Source organism: Jaculus jaculus, chromosome 20 (assembly GCF_020740685.1).
Source record: "Jaculus jaculus isolate mJacJac1 chromosome 20, mJacJac1.mat.Y.cur, whole genome shotgun sequence".
Classification (NCBI taxonomy): domain Eukaryota; kingdom Metazoa; phylum Chordata; class Mammalia; order Rodentia; family Dipodidae; genus Jaculus; species Jaculus jaculus.
This window is the reverse complement of record NC_059121.1, coordinates 10,045,414-10,070,414: the sequence shown is the minus strand read 5'-3', so window position 1 is coordinate 10,070,414 and position 25,001 is coordinate 10,045,414. Positions and strand designations below refer to the sequence as shown.

General features: G+C 43.0%; 2 protein-coding genes and 1 non-coding gene across 3 annotated transcripts in view; 2 read left to right on the top strand and 1 right to left on the bottom strand.

Moving 5' to 3' along the window:
• LOC123456288 (zinc finger protein 25-like) overlaps positions 1–11,263 on the bottom strand; it is a 36,178-nt gene extending 24,915 nt beyond the window's left edge. Inside the window, exons 1-2 of the mRNA XM_045139085.1 lie at positions 11,213–11,263; positions 8,682–8,858 (exon numbers count right to left, since the gene is read on the bottom strand). Of these exons, the coding sequence (XP_044995020.1) occupies positions 8,682–8,858; positions 11,213–11,263 (228 nt within the window). The remainder of the gene's footprint in view (positions 1–8,681; positions 8,859–11,212) is intronic.
• Positions 1–25,001, top strand: part of LOC123456274 (zinc finger protein 585A-like) — a 545,778-nt gene that overhangs the window by 208,526 nt on the left and 312,251 nt on the right. The gene's annotated exons all lie outside the window — the stretch shown is intronic.
• Positions 18,194–18,296, top strand: LOC123456345. The gene has a single exon (XR_006634480.1). It is a non-coding gene; the product is annotated as a U6 spliceosomal RNA (small nuclear RNA).

The following is a 25,001-nucleotide window of genomic DNA, read 5'->3' as shown; positions in this document are numbered from 1 at the left end:
TCTATTCTTCGCCTCCCTGTGCCCCTCATATTTCTCAAGTTCTTTCTTCCTTACTTCTTTTCGTCCTTCCATTCTTCTCCCTCCCTTCCTTCCTTCCTTCTTTCCATTCCCTCAATTTCGATGTCTTTTTGCCATTCTTCCCTTCTATTTATCTCCCTTTCCCCTTTTCTCCCTCTCTTCTAATTCTTCCCCTCCTTTTCCCACGTTTTCCTTCCTTCCTTCTTTTCTCCTTCCCCCCATTTCCTTCCTTCCTTCCCACTTCCCTTCCCTTCCTTTATCTCTGGCTTGCTGGGAACACAGAGGCCTAACCCAGACTCCATCCCATGTCTCTCTGTGCATTCAGTACCAAGATATGGCCTTCCACCCTTGCAAAATTCTGGAACAAGGGAAGGCAAGAGACAGATGTGAAAGACTGGAGTGGAGAGCATAGGGAAGGGTGTGTATGTTGGGAGTGAGGAGGCAGAAAGCTGGCCTGAGGACAGGTAGACTAGCTCACTGACAGAGGGATCCTTTCATTATTAACCTGTGGGAAATATATATGTAATTTTGAGAGATAAACTCCACAGGGAAGTTCCTCCTTTATGACATCTGAAGAGATTTATAGATAGTACAGAGATTTTACAGCATCCTAATATCACACCCCTGGCCACATGCGAGCCCTCTTTCAAAGGATTAACAGAGACAAAGCACCACAGCACTGCTGCTCCTGCCAGGCCCAGGAGTCTGAGAAGTGAAGGGGAGGAGAAGGGACTGGGAAGGCCACGCAGGTGCTTAGATGGAGGTGAGAAACTGGGGAAACTAGATAGGCTTGGCTAGGGAGGGTATTGTTGGCTGGGATGAGGGCACTGTTCCCAGACATTCCTCTTCTGACATCGAGGGCCAATTTGGGGCCTCACTCTCCTTAGGCTATGGGCCGGAATAATGATTTATTGGAAAAAGTCCCCCAGTGGGGTGTACAGACAATGGATTTGGTGACTGTCCAGTATGGTGTGGAGGAGAGGGGCTCCTGGACACCAAGATGTTTTGTAAGAAACATCTACAAAACAAGAAATCGAGCTAGAGGTATGGGAGGCACAGTTTCATGGGTGGTAGAGGAGAAACCTGGATTCTGAGCAGCTGCTTGAAAATGTGAGGTGAGCCCAGCTCAGAGCTCAGTCCACTCAGGGATGGAGCACAATGGATCTCGCCCTTGAGGTCTCTAAATCCAGGGGCAGACATGTAGAAGAATGATGGGCAGTGGGGTATGGGCAATGGCAGTGATGGTCCAAGACTAGGAAGTGGCCAGAGATCTAGGAAGGCCCCTTCAGGAGGAGGGCCTGGGGAGCTGAGGTGATAGGTACAGTGACACGCCCCTGTCATCCCAGCAGTCCACAAGCAGAGGCAGGAGGATCATCAATTCAAAGCCAGCATGGGCTATGTATGTATAGCAAGACCTTGTCTCAAAAAAACATTCTTTGGGAGTGGAGTAATAGCTCATTGGGTAAAACATTTCCCTTTTAAGCATAACAGCCTGAGTTTGAGCCCCAGAACTCATACAAAAATGCCAGTTGTGGTGGTACAGGCTTGTAATCCTAGCACCAAAGAGGAAAAAACAGGCCTCTGGGGATGACTGTCCAGCCAGTCTATCCTATTTGGTGAGTCCCAGGCTATTGAGAGACCCTATCTCAAAAAATGTAGATGGTTGTACCATCTTACATTCCCACCAACAATGGATGAGGGTTCCTACTTCTCTACATCCTCGCCAGCATTTATTTTCATTTGACTTTTAAAGGTTTGCTATATACTTACTGGGGTAAGGCAGAATCTCATAATTGTTTTAATTTACATTTCCCTGATGATCAGGGATGATGGACATTTTCTTAAGTGTGTTTGTCATTTGTATTTCATCCTCTGTGAACTGCCTGTCCAGTTCTTTGTCCCGTTTTTTTTTTAATTTTTTTAAGGTAGGGTCTCGCTCTGCCCCAGGATGATCTGGAATTCACTATGCAATCTCAGGGTGGCCTCGAACTCACGGCGATCCTCCTGCCTCTGCCTCCCAAGTGCTGGGATTAAAGGTGTGCGCCACCACGCCTGGCATATCTTTGCCCCATTTTGTGACTAGGTTGCTTCACTTTTTATTGGTTAGGTTTTTGAGTTCTTTGTAGATTCGAGAAATTAGGCCTCTGTCAGTTGGATATTCAGCAAATTTATTTCCTCCCATTATGTGGGTAATCTATTGGTTTTACTTATTGTATGTTTGTCTGTGAAGAAACTCTTCACCTTCATGTGATCCCATTGGTTGTCTGATTGTTTAAGATCCTGTGCTACTGGAGTTTTGTTCAGGAAGTCTTTTTCCATTCCTATATCATGGAAAGTTCCTCCTATATTTTCTTAAAGTAGAAACCAAGTTTCCCAATTTATATTGAGGTCTTTGATCCTTTTGGACTTGAATGTTGTGCATGGTGAGGTGTGTGGACCAAGTTTTGATTTCCTGCATATAGTCATCCAGTTTGTCAAGCACCATTTGTTGAAGATGCTGTCTTTTTTCCAGTCTATACTGTTAGGGCCTTTGTCAAATATCAAGTAGCTATAGTTGCCTGACCCAAAGTCTGGGTCCTCAATTCTATTCCTTTGGTCTATACTTCTGTTTTTATGCTGTTACCATGCTGTTTTTATTACTATGGCTTTGTAACATAGCTTTAGATCAGGTATAACGATGCCTCCAGAGGTTATTTCTTTTGCTGAGGATATGCTAGGATATCTGAAGGCCTTCTGCCTTTCTATATGAGTTCTGAGATCATTTTTTCTATCTCTGTGAAGAACAATGTTGGGATTTTAATTAGAATTGTATTAAATCTGTATATTGCCTTTGGTAGGATTACCATTTTCACAATGTTAATTCTGCCTATCCAGGAGCATGGGAGGTCTTTCCATTTTCTCAAATCCTCCATCTGATCCAGTTATTTCCTTACTGGGCATGTACCCTAAAACCTCCAAGCCTCAGTCCAGAGAAATTTGCTAAACCATGTGTAGTGGCTCAATATGTAATAGCTAAGAGCTGGAATCAACACAGATATCCATCACTAGAAGAATGGATAACTAAGATGTGGTATATCTACACCATGGAATTCTATATAGCAGTAAGAAAAAACACCACATTGAAATTTGAAGAAAAATGGTCAAATCTGGAACAGATCATTCTCAGTGAACTTAACCAATCATAGAAAGATAATCGCCGCATACACAGTCTCCCTCATTTACAGCACCTAACCTGAATCTATCCAAGATGCCTACATGCCCAGCAAGAATCTCGAGGAATGGACAATAGGGTAGATAGAGAGGGAGGGGAGGGAATGGAAGAGGGTGGGGGATACAAATCTAGATCCAAACATCAATGGTACCATAAAATTCTACATCATAAAAGGCACACCAAATGGCTGAACTTTCACCAGGCCCTTAGAGGGAACATCTGAGCCACAAGACACTGGAGAGGGTATGATGAAGACTGACTTTAATTGTTTACACCTTCTCTCTCTCCCTCTCCCTCTCCCTCTCCCCCTCCCCCTCCCCCTCTCCCTCTCTCTCTCTCTCTCCCTTTCTTCCTCCCTCTTCTCTCTCTCTTTTTTTTTTTTGGCGGGGGGGTTTCCAGGTAGCGTCTCAGGCTGACCTGGCATTCACTATGTAGGCTCAGGGTCGCCATGAACTAATGGCAATCCTCTTACCTCTACCTCCCAAGTGCTGGGATTAAAGGCATGCACCACTACACCTGGCCTCTCTCTAACTCTTTTATATGACTTAACTTTTTCTTCTCTCTTTTCATGGCCACTGACCTGTAACTCCCACTACCAGCAGGTGTCTATCCTCCATAATGAGCTTTTGATCAGACACCTATAAGGTTTCCTAAGAAAATGACAGATTACTATCAGAGCACTTGATGACCCACCAAAAGTTAGTGGTAAGACCCTACTACTGAAGACACCATATGCAGTTGACATGTAACATAGAATGACATGGCTGGAAGCTGGAAGAGAGTCAGACCCTACATAGTCAGCAAGTCTAGTGCCAGAAGGTGCTACATGGGCGACTGGGGGAAAATGACCAATATCTGTACAATCAACTCATGGTCTAACCAACTTAGCAGCAAATAACCTGTTGTGATACTCACACAAGTGAAATAGTGGCACATAGCCATGTGGAGAAACAAACTGCTCTTGATTTGGCTAACTGATCCGCTAGTGGAACAGAAGCCATAGCTGGAGCTGGGAATCAAGTCAGAACCAGATCCAAAAATGAGCCCACTCTCTATTATCAAGCTCCCACCAACCGTGGGCTACAAGAGGGCCTACACCTATTAAATTCTCTATTAAAAAAAAAAATAACAATGGTTATCCCATTTATCTGGCAGAGAATCTGCTTCTCTTTCTCAGGTAGATGTAGATCCTATGGAGAGAACCACCCATCATACCTCAAAAGGGGCCCATCTAAAACTAAGAATAATTGGCAAAACAAGCAAGGGTGCTGTTTTCTTGGTGAACCTGGTACCAGCACAAGAGTGAAGGAGATTGACACAGAGAACAATCAACTCCTACCACATCACATATTCAGAGACACAGAGACTCCCAAGACCTCATCACTGAAGCAAACCTAAAATGAGCCCAACATGGCTCAGGGAAAATTTGTGGAAGAGGGGGCAGAAAGAATGTCAGAGCCACATGTTGGGTCATGATACAGAGAGACATTTCCTCCTACCCATAACTGAGGGCTAACCCCACAATGCATGACCCATATGCCTCAACAAGGAGGGACGGGGTGGGGGAGAGGACAGGAAGGAGGCTGACAATGTACCAACTTGACTGTATTCACTGAGTACAAAACTGATAAAAACAAACAAACAAACAAACAAATATAGATGGTGCACCTGAGAATAATATGCAAATTTGTCTTTTACACCCTACCCTGTGTGCACATGTGCATGCATACTTGCATACCACATATGCAGCTGCACACACATGAATATACAAATCTATATTCACACATGCTTCGCATTTTTAAAGTATTTTTATTTACTTATTTGCAAGTGGAAACAGAGATATAGAGAAGAGACCAGGAAATAGAATATGCGTGCCAGGGCCTCCATTCACTATAAAGGAACTCCAGACACATGAGCCTCTTTGCGTATCTGGCTTTAGGTGGGTACTGGGGAAACAAATTCAGATCATCAGGCTTTTCAGGCAAGCACCTTAACCAGTAAACCATCTGTCCAGCCCACATATCACATTCTTAACAAGAAAAGAGTCCTTGGGTGAGAGGAGCATATGTTGGGAGAGGGAGAGAAATCTGCTAAAAGCAGGTTTAAGGTAAGTAGGGGATCCAGGAAGGCAGCAAGAGTAGCCACGAGATCCTGTGGAGGGATGGATCTTGCATTAAAAAAAAGAGCCCAGAGATTATATTGAGAACAGTCTGGGAACTTAACAGCTGAACAGGACAGATGCCATCTGAGCAGAGGGTGGCAGGAGTGGTGGAAAGAAAACCCCCACAAACGCCAAGGTTAGAAATGGGCCCATTCTGGGCCTCCGAGAAAAGTGGCCTGGATTGGGGTGAAATGACTGGGCCTGCAGCAGGAACCCAGCCCTGCATGCCAGACACTCTGCAGACTTCTTGCCTGGGTTGAGAAATGTCCTGACTAACTAGCAAGGCTTTGATATGGCTATCAGGAGGATGGGTGTTGTCAGCCAGCCTCGTGATGCTCTGGGACCTGAGGCCTGGCTCTGGTGTCTGCTGACCTCTGGAGAATGGAACAACTGGTCCCCTACAGGTATCTGGAAGAACCTGGAAGAGAGGAGAAGGTGGAGCCAGCTCTGGTGTCTTCTCAGTGTTCAATGTGTCTCAGAACCAGGAGTTTAAATAGGTTGAGAGGAACTTTGAGGGGATTAATAGAACTCATGGAAATTATTCACAGAGGACTAGAGAGATGGCTCAGAAATTAAGGAGCTTCCTTGCAAAACCTGATGGCCTGGGTTTGATTATCCAGTTTCCCTGTAAAGCCAGACACACCACATAATATATGTACCTGGAGTTTGTTCCCAGTCGCCAGAGGCCTGGGAGCACCATGGCATGCTCATTTTCTTTCTCCCTTGCAAATAAGTATACAAAGTATTTTAAAAACAAAATCATTCAGGGAAACCTCTGCGGTTGCACAAGTTGGCAGCATTCTCTGTGGCCACCATGGCGTGCCACCGAGCCTGCAGATGTGATTGCTGCCTCCTCTACATACACCTGAGTGAATGTTTGTCATGTGACCTCAAGCAAGGCCCTTCCCTCCCTCAGCGTCAGCTTCCCTCTCTGGGTTTGTGTGGTCACGAAATGAGGGGCTGAGTGTGGAGCTTCCAGCGTGCTGAATTACATGCACCTCTCCAAGAGTGGACCTTAGAGCTGGGGATTGGAGAAGCCTGAACTAAGGTTCTTTGGGCAGCAGATGTCAGGAGAACACCCTTGGGGAGGTGTGTGTGACCATCTGGACTTCGTTGATCATGGCTGCTCAGGGCTCATGTCTGTCAGGCCTTCACCATCAGGGACCAGAATCGGGATGGCTTCATTGACAAGGAGCACCTGAAGGGCACCTTTGTTGCACTTGTGTCATGATGTAGTAACTGGAAACACTTGGATGGGGGCGGAGAGGAGTTGTTTCTATGTGCAGACCACTGATCAGGAAGAGGTGACTGGGTCCATACGAAAGCAGGGCACTGGTTGATGGGCTTGTGAGCTGAGTGTTCCTCTGGGCCCATTATACTCTTGCCCCATATCCCTCCTGCAGGTGGCATTCGTGTCAAAAATGAACAGTTACTCTGGTTCCTCTTCAGATCGAACAAATCTTTCGCCTTTTACTAAAAAAAAAAAAAAAAAAAAAAAAAAAAACAGTTGTATGGCACGATGAAGGAAGGCCCCAGGGCCCATCAACTTCACAGTCTTCCCAATCATGTTTAAGGACAAACTTAGGAGTGAGACTCTCAGGAGGCTGGGAAAGGCTAGGAATAGAGAGCAGACATGTCTCTCTGTACCGCCCTGATGTTTACAGTCGAGACCATGATGTGGCCCTATCTCTGGATGAACACACCATCCTAGGCCCTGCCTCACTTCCACTTGGGCTCATGGCCCACAGTCAAGACAGCAACTTCCACATCCTTTCTATTACTATTCTGTCCCCCTTCTTTGAGCTAGGGCATCAACCTAGCCCAGGATGGCCTGAAATTAAATATATAGTCTTGGGATGGCCTCAAGCTCACATATTCTCTTACCACAGACTCCCAAGTGCTGGGATTAAAGGTGTGTGCCATCAGTCTCAGCTACTGGTGGTGAGTGACAGGCCGAGAGAACTGCTATGGGGTAAAGGGGTTATGAAAACAACTGTGGATGACTGAGCACATGGCCAGTCAGCTTACTCAGCTTTTCTAATTCTTTAGTCACCACAGTCCCACTTAAAGGATCAGAGACCTGTGCTCACCACTAAGGAGTCAGAACACGCTCAGAGAGGTCATGATACTTACAGTTGCCCTGGGAAAAGATATCTGGAAAGGAGCCACTACACTCTCCTGGGAATCAGAATCCAGTCTGTGACTAGAGAATGGGGCCATCTCTCTTCCCTTTCTCTCCTAACTCTGGGACATCTTCTCTATAGTCATCTCAAAGTTTGAGGCTTCTATAATTGAAAGAAAGGGTCAGACTGGGCTGTGGCTGTATGGGGCGATAGGCAGTGTGGTCACTCTCCCCTCAAGCTGCCCTTGACTGGCTCCTGAGATCAACTGCTGGACTTCTACACACTGTAGGGTGATCTTGGGTGGGTTTCTTTTTACATCTTAACATTTCTGTAGAGTGCTTATCTAGAATCTCCATGAAAGGAACTGGGGCATGGCTCAGCAACTTAACACTTGTCTACAATCCCCCAGTGGTGGGCTGGGAATGAGTTCTCTGGCAGAGTACTTGTCTTGAATCCTCCACTGAGGATTGGGGCTCGGGTGTGGTTCAGTGGTAAAGCCCCTGCCTAGGATCCCTAGGAGCCCCCCAACTCCATGACTGCTTCCCTCACACCTGTAAGGCCTGTCTACCTCATACAGATTCTCTGACCACAGGACCCTTAGTCCCCCAGTCATCCTCACACACTGGGGACCATCAGTTACGAACACCTTTCCCTTCCTATTAGAACCCTGTGCACTGAGTGAAGACCCAGCCTTGTGGAACTTGGAATTTTCAAGCTACTGTCTATTTGTTTCATGGTGACAGACAAATGTTCAACCCTGGCATCAGTTTAACATTCTATACAGCAAACCAAGCTCCATTTCCCACTAATCTTACAGGTTCGGGGCCCAGAGGGAGGGCTGGTCAGTGGACTGTGAAGCAACCCTGGCCTCTTCAAAGCAATTCCTTATGCTTGGCATGCTGCAGTTCACCATATCAGCCAGCAGGAGGCAACATCTCTCCATTTCCAGAAGAAAAAGAAAACTGAGTGAAGGATAGGAACTGGCTTATCAAGTTACCACTGAGAGAAAGTGATTAGGAATAAATTCAAGGCACAAGCCATGCCGGACACGTGCTCTATCTCTCATACTTATACCATTAGTTCTAGTTTTTTTTTGTTGACAGAGTTTCACTAAATGCCCAGTTTGGCCTTGAAATAATTCTGTTCACCAAGTTGATCTGCAACTTACGGTCCTTCCTCCTGCCTTACTTCCTAGATGGCTGTGTTTACAGGCCTGCACCTCCACTCCTGCTTTAGCCACCAACCTCCAGCTATTTGGAAGCCACAGGTCACAGATCTCTGCTAGCTTCAGGCAGGCCCGGCCTATGAATTCCAAATCAATATTGGTTAGGTAGTGAGACACTACCTGAGAAAAGAGAATGAAAACAGGGAAAGTATGGAGAGACAGATATTTAGAAACAAGGGGACACCCAGAGAATCCAAAATTATATGTACTCTGGGAAGTTTTCCTTCCTCTGACCATGAGTATCCCAAGCCATACCCTGTGATCTGTTACTCAGTGAAAAGGATTCAACCCCAGCAACGTCCACAGGAAAGCCAGGAAAGCCCCAAGTGTTAGCTGTACAACAGGGAGAAGACTGGAGGAGACTGCTTCTGCCCTAGTTCCCTGGCTCCAGGGCTTCTGGACCATGTTCCAAGCCAGCTGGACCTGTTCTCCTGTAGCCAGGCCTCCCAGGTGTGGAAGGTAAAGGGTGAAAACAGATAAAGTCAGCCTCACCCTGAATCCCAGTGCCTGGCCTTGAGTTCCAGCACTGGCCTCCTGAGCTGTCTCACTGAGTCTCTATGTCTCTCTTGGTCTCCACACCTGCCTCCAATGCTCTTTCCCTCTGTGAATGCCTAACTTCACAGGACCTGCCTTGGACTCTGAGGGCTCTAGTGGTGGGACAAACATATTCAGCACTGTACCACAGCCTGGCCAGATCAAAGTGAGTCCCAAGGTAATTATGTGTACACAGGGACTTGGCCGAGAGGAGACGTGTCTAAATAAAGCCACCCAGCAGGAAAATGCAAGATATCTGGATTCCAATCCATGTCTTATTGTCTCTAGAGTCACAAGGAGTTCATCCTGTGAAAAAAGCAGTTGTGAGAGACCTAAATCCACTAGGCAAAGATGTACCAATGACTGCAGAGACCAAAGGAAGTGCCGCTCGTATGTGATCACAAGCCTGGAGTTCCACAGTCAGACAGTCACAGAGATCCAGACACAGAGAAATCAGTCATTGATGGGACAAATACAGATACGAAATCAGGGACTCAGGAAGAAATCCAAAGGTGGAGTGGTACTAAGAGCCTTGGTGATGAATCCCTGTGGACTGGCTAGCACAGAGACAGAAAATCCAGACTACATAAGAGACATACCCAGGAGAGGTCAGGAGTGCAAGGCTGTACATCAGCTGAGCTGACAAAAGTTCCCTCAACTCAGTCAGGAGAAGGGCACTTGCTGTAACCCTTTTGAACCTCAAGCTTCCCAGCCCCAGTGCCCAACAGGCTCCATGGATGTGGTCAGGTGCCCCTATGCAGAAGGCCCAACCACTCCTCAGCCCTGATACCTTCCTGAACCCAGACAGCCAAGGACTCCCACAAGGAAACAGCCACATGACAGTGGTCAGCAGACCCCACTATGGGCCTGGACAAATACTGGTGAAGACATGGGGGGATACCTTCTGTCCCATGACTCAAAGGCCACACATCCTGCAGGAAAGAGACACCCAGAGTCCTACTACCTGGTCTGGGGTCCCTAGTTGGGGGGAGACAGGATAACTAGGTTCTCAGAGCAGTCTGGCCAGGCCCCCTGAGTGAGAGGAAGGTGACCACAATGACCAAAAGGAGACTAAGGCATGGGGAATCTAGAATGGATGATGGGGAGCCACCACTCCCATGGCAATCTGCAGCTCAAAGATTCCCTGCCCTGAATCAGAATACCACACTAAGTATTTCTAGTTTAAGAAACATTAAGAAAGGAGATTACTAAACCGGGAGTGGCGGCGCACGCCTTTAATCCCAGCACTTGGGAGGCAGAGGTAGGTGGATCGCCATGAGTTCGAGGCCACCCTGAGATTACATAGTGAGTTCCAGGTCAGCCTGGGCTACAGTGAGACCCTACCTTGAAAAACCAAAAAGAAAAAAAGAAAGAAAGGAGATTACTAACTATCCCTTGATCAATGAACAGCAAACTTAATAAACATCTACAGAGGTCTCAAATGTTTCACAAAAGCATAAGTGAACTGATAGACACCTACATACTGAGTAACTGAGAAAACAACCCCACACCTGAGTAAAAAATGTGCTAAGACATTCAGGCATGTACTCAACTTTAGGCCATGTGACATATATATAATCTGAAAATGATTCTAAATCCCTAACATCCCTCTGAGGGTAAGACAAAAATACATGGGGCACTGAACCTCTATCATTCATGTGGATGGACCCATGACTATACAGAGCACAAAACAACACTGTGGTTGTCTATGCTCATGCAAATATTTTCACCTGACCAACAATGAAGTGAGAGAAATGGGTGAAAACACAATGTTCCATTTGATTCCTAAGTGGGAATCTCTAACATAGTTTGCTAGCACATGTTGCTATTACTTGAAGTTTTATCTAGTTTGCACCAGGAAGTTAATAAAAGAAGACTCACCAAACCTCTAGGAGACTGGCTCTGATCACGAGGCTTACTGAGCCCACACACCTGCTCACCACAGTGACAGCTCCAGGTCCACCAGTTCCAACTACATCCAGTTTTCCCATGAATTGGGTGTTTCAGCTTTAACACAATCAAATGTGAAATTAGCACAAATGTTTTAGTTACTATTATTCCAGTAATTCAGTACATGATGCACACCACCCCCATATGATTAAATAATCACTACTGAGGGCTGGAGAGATGGACTTTGCTACAAAGCCTAATAATGCCATGGCTTCAATTCTTCAGTAGCCACTAAAGCAGGATGAGCAAAGTGGCACATGTATCCGGAGTTCATTTGCAGTGTATGGGCACCCTTGTGCACCAGTAATTCTCCTTCTCTCCTTGCCTTTCTTTTCCTCTCTCTATGCATGCAAATAAACAAATTAATAATAAAATATTTAATAATCACTACCACTACTGCTGATATATATCTACAGGAATAGAAACTTGAAGGTCAAAAAATAACACATTCCGGGCTGGGGAGATTGCTCAGTGGTTAAGGTGTGTGCTTATAAAGCCTGTTGACCTGCATTCAATTCCCCAGCACTGACATAAAGCCATATAAGCATGTTGGCACATACATCTGCAGTTCACATACAGTGGGAGGGTCCCCTGGTATACCTGTACTCTGTCTCTGTCCTTCTCTCCTTCCTTGCATACAAATAAATAAAGGGTTTTTTTTAATTTTTTTGTTCATTTTTATTTATTTATTTGAAAGTGACAGAGAGAGAGGGAGAGAAAAACAGATAGAGAGGGAATGGGCGTGCCAGTGCTTCCAGTCACTGCAAACGAACTCCAGACGCATGCGCCCCCTTGTGCATCTGGCTAATATGGGTCCTGGGGAAACGAGCCTCGAACCAGGGTCCTTAGGCTTCACAGGCAAGCGCTTAACCGCTAAGCCATCTCTCCAGCCCAAATAAAGGTATTTTGAAAAACAGTGCATTCCCATGGTTTTTGCAACACTATTCAGTCACAAACCAGATATGGAGACAACTGAGGTGCTGCTTAGATGAGGGTACGGGCCATTCCTCCCAGGCATCTAGTTGCTCTACCAAGAGGCTACACTCCACATGAGGCTGCTGTTGAGGTGATAACCCAGGGGACCAAATTCACTAGACACTACAAGAAACGAGAGACCTTCTTCTGTGGACATCTGGAACTAGACCTTCCTGATGCCAAGGCCATGAGGGTGATGAGCAAACACCATGGAATATTTGGAAAGGAGAAGCTCAAAGACATTCATTCCAATAAGGTATCAGTGTCTAAGGCAGACAAAAGTGGCACAAGTATTGTTTACATGGGGTCAAGTCAACCTTGTAACTTTCTTCACATGTGTTATGTACACAAACAGAATTTTAAGTCTTCAAAAAGCCTTGTTCCAATACCAAGAAGCAACCTGGCAAGACCCTTTCTGATTGAAATCTATCATGCAGAACAAACAGTTCATCATAAAGAAATACAGAGCTGTAGATTGGGAATATGATGAAAGACCTAAATGTAGCTGTACAGGGTTCTGGATTTGAGACCCTGCTTCCTATGCATTTAGAAACCTGAAGGGAAAAATTGTGATCCATTGTTAGGAGTGATAGCATAAAAATTCAGGGAGAATGAACAGTTATTACAAGGAAAAAGTCACTTTAGAATATAGCTGGGAGCCTCAAAAACTGAGCAAACAGTCAAAACAAAAACAAAACAGTCAAAGAAACTGATGAATGTTTTCCTAACGATACCCACAAACTATAATGTTTAAAAAAAATTATGCAATCACATTAAAATGGCACTGTAACTGCTCAAAGAAATACGTTCATAATGCCACCTGAAAATTCCATTAACAAAAGGAAAAGTTTTATGATAAGAGTATATCAACATCCTGGAAAATAGCACACATATGTTAAATAGTTTTCATTATTTTCCTGTTGGGATTATAGAGATATAATACAGAACGTTACACATGTGAGAAAGAAGTCCCCAATCAGGCAAAATTATGCAAATGTATTAACTGAGGTGACCCAACCTCCACTAACAAAAAGCTTGAAAAGTCATCAGATAATATGTGAGAATTACACTCCATTTTTCCCGGCTTTGTGGTGTTTTACCCACCACGAGGTAAGTACCAATGTGTTTAGTAAATGCCTGGAGTTATTTAGTTTCTCTGTAATTATAAAAGGTTAAGTTACCACATCCATTTAAGAAGACATTTTTGGAGGAAATCCAAATCCATGTTCCTTTGCAATGCCCACTCTTTTCTGGCTCAGAACAAATTCACTTATTCCTTTTGAAGCCACAGCTGCACCACAATATAGTAAAACAACTCATGTCTTTTTAAATATAATGTTTTTAACACGTGTTTAATCATTAACTTTTCATGTAAATTACAACCTTTGAGCAATGCAAGGAAAACACACACATACATACATACATACATACACACACACACACATAAATACATACACCATGTAGACACCTAGTGGCATCTTTGTTTAAATGTTGGGGCTTAAAATTTAAAGCTCATACTATTTCTCTTCACTTTAATAAATTTGCTAACTTGTCAACTTTCAGCACTCCTGAAATTCTTTTGTCAAAGACCTGACTTTACCTAAATCACGTAAGCATGGTGGGGTTCCCAGAGACAGTGCTGGCCTGGTACTTGCTAACACGACAATAGGAAGAACAGGATTTATCCCAGGCAGCACAGCTTCTCTCGTCAGGAACATCGACAGAGCCAGGTTTCTCCCTGCTCATGCTCCAGGTCATCACTGCACAACCTGTGGAGACCAACGTCCAGGGAAAGACCCCAAAGAGGGCTGCACACAGAGCTCAAGTACCTGTGATGGGAAAGGACACAAAGGGATCCAAGAGCAGGCACAACTACCACCATACCCTTCACTACTATCCTTCAAAACTGTACCTGAAAAGAGCTGTAATTCTGCAGCTATCAACTTCTGAGAGCTACCTGCACAATGTGCAGGATCATTTAGGAGCCATACCCTAGTCTTCTCTTCAGTCACTCATATGTCATATCTCATAAGTCCACAGATGTATGCTGAGGGGAAAAAGGCATTCCAACAGGAGTAGGAACCATAGATATTTGGGTAACTTGTTCACTGCTTGTGCATGTGTGGTACATGCACCCCAATGTGCCCTTGTGGTGCCCACTGCAATCACCTGTGGCAGGATAAACTCGCCTGCACTGGCTAGAGAACCCTGGCTGTCCTGCTCCATTTCTCCTCTGCCAGGCCTTATTGAAGCCAGTCTCTTAATGATCCTGGAGCTTGTGTTTTTAATGAGTTCTGGTCATTCTTTGGTCTCTGTTCTCCTGTTAAGACTAGGGTTGAACACATGTGTGGTCCTCCCAGCTGTTAATATTGACCCTGTGGATTGAACTCCTAGTATAATATCAGATCTTTTGAGACCCTCATGCTTGAATGGAAAGTGCTCTTAATGGCTGAGCCATCTTCCTGCTGAGCAACTTCTTCGTGAAACGTACTTGCCTTCAAAATCTTTTCAGACACAATGTATGTGATCATACATTAACAACTTACATTTCATGATCTGCTGCTAGGAAGGTCAAAACTTATGACTTTGGGGGTCAAATTACACCTAGCTTATGATTCACAGCTAAGGTCACATGGAAATTTGGTGGCCAATTGTCAAGCATTCAGTTCCAGGAAGGTTCAATACCAGCCACAACATGACTGACAGAATCCTTTACAGGAGACAGGCAATCAATTTCACAGAAGACTAATGTATGACTAAGGACTAGAGAATTAATAAATACCTTTGAGTTAAGTCAGTAAAGCTATAGTGCTGTTCTTGCCAGCTAAAAGCAAATTGTTTCTGTGGTCTTTATGGACAGGTCTGGAGAAGCAAACATTTGCTTACATAGCTGCACAGCAGGGGTCAAGAGATGGGAAAATCTACTCTAGTTAAGGAAACCGATCTGGGACAGCATCTGCAATTGGAGTCACTACTGAAGATTCCACAGTCAAATGCATTTCATCATCATCCATCTGCAGAATCATGTAAATAGGGGAGGCAAGAGGACATGAGCTGGCCAACCACCAGCCCCCTTCCCCCACCCCCGGGCACCTTTTAAGTCCTTCCTAGTGGCACTGACCTCTGTAATCCTTTGGGGGATGTGACAATATATTGGTTCACAATTTTCCCTGATAGAGTCAGCTCTAATGGCCTTCCTCACTCAAGTGACCAGAAAATCAAACCATTGTGGGGATTCTGTTGATGTCTAAGTACATCTATCCTTATTATGTATTAAGAAATTGGAGATATGACCCCAGTATGATTTCAGTGACCAACTACAACCACCATAAATCAGCTTTGGCTAAAAGCCCATGGGTTGTGGGATTTCCACAAATGCCTACCTGATGCTGCTTGAGGTCTCCTTTTGTCACTGCAGACTCCTGAAAGTGAGCATGTCGTGCTCCCCAACACACAGTTGCAAGAGTAAAGGCTATGGCTCCTTTGGGGAATGGAAGAGTGATGTTATCACTTTCCAGAACTGGAGCAAGATGCTTCCTTAAAAGGACCTGGACTCCCCTGCATTAAAGAGGGTCCTGGGTATGAAAACTGACTTACTTCTAGAAATTTGTTAGAGGGTAGTGATTGCCTATTGCTAAGATTCAAAGTAACCCTTTGTTCAACTTGGGCTGTAACTTTACTGCTTATATAGATAAAGCAACAATTTAGTACACTTTCTATCTATTTTACTTTTGAGAATATCATGATTAATCATGATTAATCAGTACCAAAGGCTGCATACATCAGACCATTATGATAATATGATAATTATTTTTGTCTTTCCTGTCCATTGCAGTGTGATCACCGTGCCAAGGGCAAATCAGTGCTACCACTACTTGCCTCTTGTTATACCAGGAACTTTCTGCTGCTGCTGCTTCTTTTTTTTTTTCAAGGTAGGGTCTCACTTAAGCCCAGGCTGACTCATTCTGTTTTCCCAGACTGGCTTCAAACTCATGTCTGTTATCCTAACTCTGTCTACTGAGTGCTGGAATTAAATGTGCACCATGCCTGGCTTACTCCAGGATTTTACTAACAGTGCATACAAGTCACCTAATATAGCAACAATGGCTCCCTGCATAAGATGTGCGCTGCACAGAAGAACAATGGCAGAGCTCTTCGGGTATGCTGGTATTCCTCTGGGAAACATGGCTCATAGACAAGGGCAATATCTTCTGGAACCTCCCACTTTGTAGGCTTAGGAGTTAAATGACTTAAAAATACTCCAGTATTTCAATGACTGAATCTTATAATCCATTCATCAACACTACACTAAAGCATCTCAGGTAGATCCAGATCACACACAGTAGGCCATCTTTTGAGGAATACTTCAGCTAACTATTCCAATAAACTCTGGACAATTATTTTAACTGTGAGCTGCATTATTAAACCTAGAATCTCCTGCCAATAACTGCAGCCTGTGGTTGTAGTGATGGTTCAGTGGTTAAAAGAACTTGTTGGCAAAGCCTGAGAGTCCATGTTTGATTTCTAGTACCCATGTAAGTCCAAATGCACAAAATGGTGCATGCACCTGGAGTTTTGTTTGCAATAGGAGACCCTGCTACACCTATACTCTCACTTTATCTTATCTCTTCCTCCAATTCAAGTCAAATAAACAACTAAAAATTTTAATAATTGCAGCCTCATATATTTTTATGTCTTTCCCCATCATTCCACAACCTGAAAATATATCACAACTTCTTGCGTTACAATATTTCCTCATGTTCTTTATGGAAAAGTGTCCCAATTTTCCATTTTACCTCTCAGGTCTTCTTAATCTTATAGGCCTAGAAGCAAAGTATTGCATACTGGACAGAAAGCAGTATCAGCATTGTAATGTTTGGCATCTCCCTCTGAGAAAGTCATCTCCACTTTCAAAGAAAATGTAGAATTAATTTCTTTACACAAAGGATGAGAGAGAAATACTTCAGGGGCTGAGGATGGGGATATGCCTGCTTCTATGTACGGGGAGACTACAACCTTAGGCAAGACAAATCCATCAGAATATGGCAGTTCAGTGTCTCCAACATTACCTGCATCTTACCACACGTCTCCACGGCAAGGTATAGGATAATTTAAGTGATGAAATTTCTCCAAGCTAAGACCTGAAGTTTGTAGTAAATGAGACATACGTAGAAGACTTTGGCTTACTTCTTGGCAGCCAGAGCCCCATGTCTCTTGATGAGAAGAATCTCTCCCAAGGAAGACTTAGAAAATGGTGGCATGAAATTGCATCAGGGAGCTAATGTTTTTCCATAAAGCCTTTATCCAGAGATTCTAGAAGATGCCAGCATCATTAAATTTCTTACATTTCCCCAAAATACTCAAAAGCTTTACATACAGAGTAACTGGATTTCTTGTCCTCACAAAAGGTGAATCAGGATCATCAAATACATAATTCTTTAACATTTCCCAGCATAAATTATCAGTGTTCTTCATGTTACCCGGAGAATCCTTTAGTAGTTTAAGTGTTAGACAGCAAGTTACAGTAAGCACTGAGACCATATTTACAATTCCATTTCTCTAGAACCATTCCAGGTACCAAAAATACTCAAGAGTTCCTTACAGAAACAGAATTAATAGAATGTATATGGAAGGGAGAGTTATTAGAAGATCCTACAAAATATGGACTAGGTGGTCCAACAGTGACTAACTGCAGTCTGGAGATGCTGTGGATGCTCAGTCCATGAGGCTGGAAGCCTCTGCAGGAAAAGAATGGAGGGACAAATATCCAGAGTGACAGGAACACCAAGAGAACCAGGGGAGGGCATGTGTCCTCTAGGCAGGTTTGGGGTACATGCTCCATTCCTCTGTCATTGAGTATCCAACACCTTCCCCTCTGACCTCTGTGAAAAGGATTCAATCCCAGAAATAGCCTTGTCTCAAGGGAAAACCAGAAAAGGCCCAAGTTTTCAGTTACTGTTTCTTAAGTTTTCTCTGTAAGATAAGACAGGATGGGTACTTGCTTGAGCACATATATACTAAAATTGAAATGATACAGAAAAGGTAAGAATGACTTTTACACAAAATGACAGAATAATTTATGAAGTAGTCCATATGTTTTCTATATTTACTTATTTTCAAGCAGAGAGAGAGACAGGATGAGAGGGTATGGGTACACACAGCCTCTTGCCAGTGCAAATTCATGTGCCATTTTTTTGAGCATGTTGCTATACACGGATACTAGAAAACTAAGCCTAGTCTCTCAGGCTTTGCAAGCAATTTGCTTTAACCACTGAACTACAACTTTAGCCCATGTCCCATATTTTTATAAACATTCCCACATACATACACACAATGATTTCTTAGAACTATTTTTCACTCAAGTACTGGGTTTTTCACTTTTTTTTGTTATTGTGTTAATTGTAAATGCAATCAGACTTCTCAACCCTGTTATATATCTTGTTTGAGACATAATCTCATGAACACCAGTTTGTACTTGAACTCACTACATAGCTGAGGAAAACCCTGAACTTCTCATTTTCTATGGGATTGTAAGCATGTGCAATCCTGTACAGTTGTATTATACCATTCTTAAAGTTGTTTCCACATCACCTTCACATCTTTACAGAAAGCCAATACACATGACTATATCTTCCTAAAGTTTATTCCTGTAGTCCTCCCACAGTTTTTGTTTTGTTTTGTTTTTTATTTGTATTTATTTATTTATGAGCAAAGGACACAGAGAGAAAGAGGCAGATAGAGGATGGGCACGCCAGGGCTGCCAACCTCTGCAAACAAACTCCAGACACATGAGCCCCCTTGTGCATCTGGCTAACATGGGTCCTGGGGAATCAAGCCTTGAACCAGGGTCCTTAGGTTTCACATGCATGTGCTTAACCGCTAAGCCATCTCTCCAGCCCTCCTCCCATACTTTTGACACATATGGTCTTTTTGTTCTTAAGAAAAGATCTCGGGGCTGGAGAGATGGCTTAGCGGTTAAGCGCTTGCCTGTGAAGCCTAAGGACCCCGGTTCGAGGCTTGGTTCCCCATACCCACGTTAGCCAGATGCACAAGGGGGCGCACGCGTCTGGACTTCGTTTGCAGTGGCTGGAGGCCCTGGCGCGCCCATTCTCTCTCTCTCTCTCTCTCTGTTGCTCTCAAATAAAAAAATAAACAATTAAAAAAACTTTAAAAAAAAAAAGATCTCATTCTAGCACAGGCTGTCCTTGAACTCACAGTGATGCTTAGATCTCAACCTTCTGAGTACTGCAATAAAGGCCTGAACTACCACGCCTTACTAACATGTAAGGCATTTAAAAATGTTTAGGCTAAGCTAGGTCTGGTAGAGTAGGCCTTTAATCCTACCACTTGGGAGGCAGAGGTAGGAGGATCCCATGAGTTCAAGGTTAGTCTGAGACTACACAGTGAATTTCAGGCCAGTCTGGGCTAGAGGGAGACCCTACCTCAAAAATATCAAAATAAATAAATAAACAAAATAAAATAGAGAAAATGAAAAAGAAAAAGTTTAGGTCTTTGACCCACTTGTACTGAATGATAAGGATCCAATTTCAGATATACATATATATCTATATAGATATATTACAGTAATATAATCTACAATATACATAATTATATATTTATTGTAAGTAATAAAAATTAAAAAATTATAGCCGGGCATGGTGGCGCATGCCTTTAATCCCAGCACTCGGGAGGCAGAGGTAGGAGTTCAAGGCCACCCTGAGACTCCATAGTGAATTCCAGGTCAGCCTGGGCTAGAGTGAGACCCTACCTTGAAAAACCAAAAAATTAAAAAATTAAAAAATTTTAAAAATTATAAATTTTATACACATACATATATAAAGAGCTTTTAAGAGTCTGTCACTTTTTTCCAAAACAGATCATTGGTGATCACTGGTTGATTCCCACTGAGATCAGGAACAAGACAGGGGTGCCCCTTCTCACCTCTGCTCTTCAACATAGTATTGGAAGTCCTAACTTGAACAATAAGACAGGAAATGAAGAATCAAGGTAGCCTCTGGAGTCATCACCATACCTGATGATCTAAAGCTGTATTACAAAGCCACAGTAACAAAAACAGCTTGTCACTGGCACCAAAACAGGATTACAGGCCAATGGAACATAATTGAGGATCTGGACTTTAGGTCAAATAACTATAGCTACTTGATCTTTGACAAAGGCCCTAAATAATGTAGCCTGGAAAAAGATAGCATCTTCAACAAATGGTGCTGGACAAACTGAATAGCCATAAGCAAGAAAATGAAACTAGACCCACACATCTTGCCATGCACAAAAATAAAGTCCAAATGGATCAAAGACTTCAATATAAGATCAGAAATTCTGCTACTACTAGAAGAAAAAAATAGAAGGAACTTTCCACGGTATAGGAGTGGGAAAAGACTTCCTTAACAAAACCCCAGTACCTCAGGAACTTAAACAATATCTCAACCATTGGGATCTTAGGAGACTGAAGAGTTTTTTCACAGACAAACATACAATAAGCAGAGCCAATAACAGACTACCCACAGAATGGGAGAAATTTTTTGCTGGCTATACAACTGACAGAGGCCTAATTTCTAGAATTGACAAAGAACTCCAAAACCTCAACAATAAGAAGTCAAACAACCCACTCACAAAATGGAGGAGGGATCTGAACAGGAGTTCTCAGAGGAAGAAATATAAATAGCAACACTCAAGAAAACATTCAACATCCCTAACCATCAGGGAAATGAGAATTAAAACATCTGTGAGATTCCACCTTATGCAAGTAAGGTTAGCAAACATTAAAAAATTAAATGAAGCCGGGCGTGGTGGTGCACGCCTTTAATCCCAGCACTCTGGGGGCAGAGGTAGGAGGATCACCATGAGTTCAAGGCCACCCTGAGACTACAGAGTTAATTCCAGGTCAGCCTGAGCTAGAGTGAGACCCTACCTCAAAAAAAAAAAAAATTAAATGAAAGCAAATGTTGGTGAGGACATGGAGAAATAGGAACCCTCATTCTCTGTTGGTGGGAATGTAAGATGGTACAACCACTGTGGAAAGCAATATGGAGGCTCCTAAAAAGGTTGACTACAGAGTTACCAACAGACTCAGTTTCTCCCTTACTGGGGATTTACCCTCAAAGCTCCATACCTCAGTTCACAGAGGTTAGCTCAACTATGTCTATAGCTGCTCCATTCATAACAGCTAAGAAGTGGAATCAACCCAGATGTCTATCATTTGATGAATGGATAACCAAGATGTAGTATATCTACATGAAGGAATTCTCCTCAGCAGTTAGAAAAAAATGACACAATAGAATCTGTAGAAAAATGATTGAACTTGGAACAGATCATTCTCAGCAAACTCATCCTATCACAGGAAGACAATCATCGCATGGTCTCACTCATCTGTGGCTCCTAACCTGGATCAGTCCAAGATGCTTACATCCCTAATAGGCATCTCAAGGACCGGACAATCAGGAGGGTAGGGCTGGAGGAAAGGGTAAGGGTGTGGGTGGGCGGACAAAAAAACTGGACCAAATGGAACTGGTACCATAAAATCCTAAATCATGGAAGACAGACTGAAAGGTTGAACCCTCATCAGGACCTTACAGGGAACACCTGAAAAAAGGGCCCTTGAGAGGGTGAGATGAAGCCTAACCTTAACTTTCTCCTGTTTCTCTCTCTCTCTCTATTTCTTTCTCTTTTATAATTTCTTTCTTTTTCTTCTCTCTTTTCCCTTGGCACTGCCCTGTAACTCCCAATACCAGGATTTGGTTAACACCCACCATGAACTGTTGATCAAAGAGACCCACACATTTCCCAAAAGAAGACAGACATCTGTTAGAGCATTTGAATACCCACTAAAGGTTAATGGTAAGACCGTACATCTGAAGACACCATATGTTGTTGGTATGGAACATGGAGAGGCCCGGCTGGAATCTGGAAGAAAGCCAGTCCACACAGAGCACTTCTAGTGCCAGAAGGTGCTATATGAGCTACTAGGGAAAAATGGCCAACATCTGTCTGGGCAACCTGAGGTCTAAGGTACTCAGAAACAAACAACCTGACTTGATTCTCACCCACGTGCAATAGTGGCACATAGCCATGGTGGGTAACCAAGTGCTCTTGGATTGGCTAAAAGAGCCACTCAGTGGAAAGGAATCCATATATCTGGAACTGGGAAACAAGTCAGAAGCATAGCCAGATAACAAGTTAAGAGTTTGCTCTCCAATATCAAGCTCCTACCAATCTTGGGCTACATGAGAGCCTACACCTATTAAAGTCTCTCTAAATTAACAACGGTTATCCCATTTAACCTAAGATGGCCTCACTTTCCATTGGAAAATCTGCCTCTTTTTCAGTTGGACATAAGATTTGAAGAAAGAATTGGCCCATTGCACTTCACCAGGGACCCAGCTGAAACCATAGAGGAAATGGGAAAATGAGCAAGAGTACTGTTTTCTGGGTGAACCTGATATTAGCACATGGGTAAAGGAGACAGACACAGAGAGCATTCAAAAGAGATCCAGAGACTCCCAAGAGCCCATCCCAAAAGGAGACCTAAAATGAACTCAACATGGCTCAGGGAAATTCATGGAAGAGGTGGCAGAAAGATTGCTAGAGCCAGAAGTTGGGACATGACACAAAGAGGCACTGCCTCTCCCCAGTAACTGATGGCTACCTCCACAACGCAAGACCGACAATCACCATGGGGATAACCAGCATGTCCATCGAGGAGCGTCCCAGGGAGGGGGAGGCAGGGATAAGGATAAGGATGGTACCAACATGTGCTATTTACATGCTGAGTATGTCCATAACTAACTTAAAAAAAGAGTTAATTTTGTTATAAGCCCTGGAATTGAGATGCCAGAAATGAGGCAGGTACTTTACATATACTAGAGCAAAATCTGGTCACTGTTGAACCAAAACAGCTAAGTTCTAATACAATCCTTGACAAATTTGATCTGAAAGAGAAAACACCATTTGACAACCAATGTTTTTAGCTTAATCTTGTCAGCAATTGATTTTATCTATAATAAAAATTTTATTAACATAAAACTATTTTATGTATTATCCATGACTTAAAATTGATAAAGCTTAGACAATCTATCCAAACATATATTACCTACCAGGAAAATGAACGTTGTCATGATTCAAATTAAATTACTTACACCTAAGTGATTAAACCTAGTGATGACCATTCAATACAATAAGTATAAACAAAACAAAAGCTGCATTTAAAGCCACAATGTCATTAGGTATGAGTACTTCATCTTTGGAAATTAAACACATATGAACCTTTATCTTAAGATTCAGTTTCTCGAGGAGTTAAAATGTTAACAAATAGAGGGAACTAATTTACTTTTCTGAGAGTCTTAAATCCAGTTTTTATAACACTTAAACCATAACAAATTAGCATCAGTGAGCTGTTTATGAGTGAGGCCTTAAACATAAGACTCAGTTTCTCTACTGATTAAAACCTAGACATTAAATAAACAGAGTTTAAATTTTAACTAATTAAATGTTTCAATGAAGGAGCCCTTCCCTGAGCAACCTTCATTACCATAATGATGTACTGCTAAGGTCTGTCCTTGTTTTTTGTTTTGTTTTGTTTTGAATCTCCATTTCTGGTGCCTATTTTCTTTGCTTCTTGATTATAATAAACCAAAGTTGCCAACTGGAGCAACTGTTTTAAGTTCTTAAGAATTTTCTCAGCCGGGCGTGGTGGCGCACGCCTTTAATCCCAGTACTCGGGAGGCAAAGGTAGGAGGATCTCCTAGAGTTCGAGGCCACCCTGAGACTACATAGTGAATTCCAGGTCAGCCTGAGCCAGAGTGAGACCCTACCTTGAGAAAAAAAAAAAAAAAGAATTTTCTCTGCCATGGTATCAGGAGTTATACTAGTATGTTTTCTGTCTCCTTAAGTCAAATTTGACCAAATGTGAGAGAAGAAATTAGGGCTTTTTAGCTACTTCCTATCAGTGTAAATTTTTGTTTTGTTTTTGTTTTATTAAAGGCAGGAATTCACTCCCTCTAGCCCATCTTGAATGGTCATCACTAGGTTTAATCACTTAGGTGTAAGTAATTTAATTTGAATCATGACAACGTTCATCTTCCTGGTAGGTAATATATATTTGGATAGATTGTCTAAGCTTTATCAATTTTAAGAAGTAATGGCCAAATCCTGTTCTCCCTGTATTATCTAAATGAGCCAGTTTTAAAGGAGACAGGGGAGCAAAGAGTTTTGGGGTGTCCTAGATGTCAATTATCCCATCTGAAACAACGTGGAGGAAAGTGAAGGGTATAGAGTCAGGTTATGCCCAATCTTGGCTTTCAACTTCTTGTAGAAGGGGGCCAAATTTGACCAAATTTGAGAGAAGAAATTAGGGCTTTTTAGCTACTCCCTATGAGTGTAAATTTTTGTTTTGTTTTTGTTTTATTCAAGGCAGGAATTCACTCCCTCTACCCCATGTTGACAGGGAACTCAACCTTGAGCCCCAGGCCTACCTTAAACTCACAGCAACTCTCCTTCCTCATCCTTCTGAGTACAAGGACTAAAAATGTGTGCCAAAACACCCAGATTCTGAAGTCTGAATCAATCTCTCTCTCTCTCTGTATGTGTGCACATGTGTGTGGGTACGTACATGTGTTTAAGTGCACAAGGGGCTCTTGTGGCTGCAGATGTCAATCTGATAGATATGCCATTTTTTGCATATGGTTTTATGTGTGAAATAGGGAACTGAATTGGTCCATCTAGGTTTGCAAGCTAGTGTTTTTAACCATTCAGCAATCTCCCCAACTGGAGTTTTGTGTGTGTTTTTGA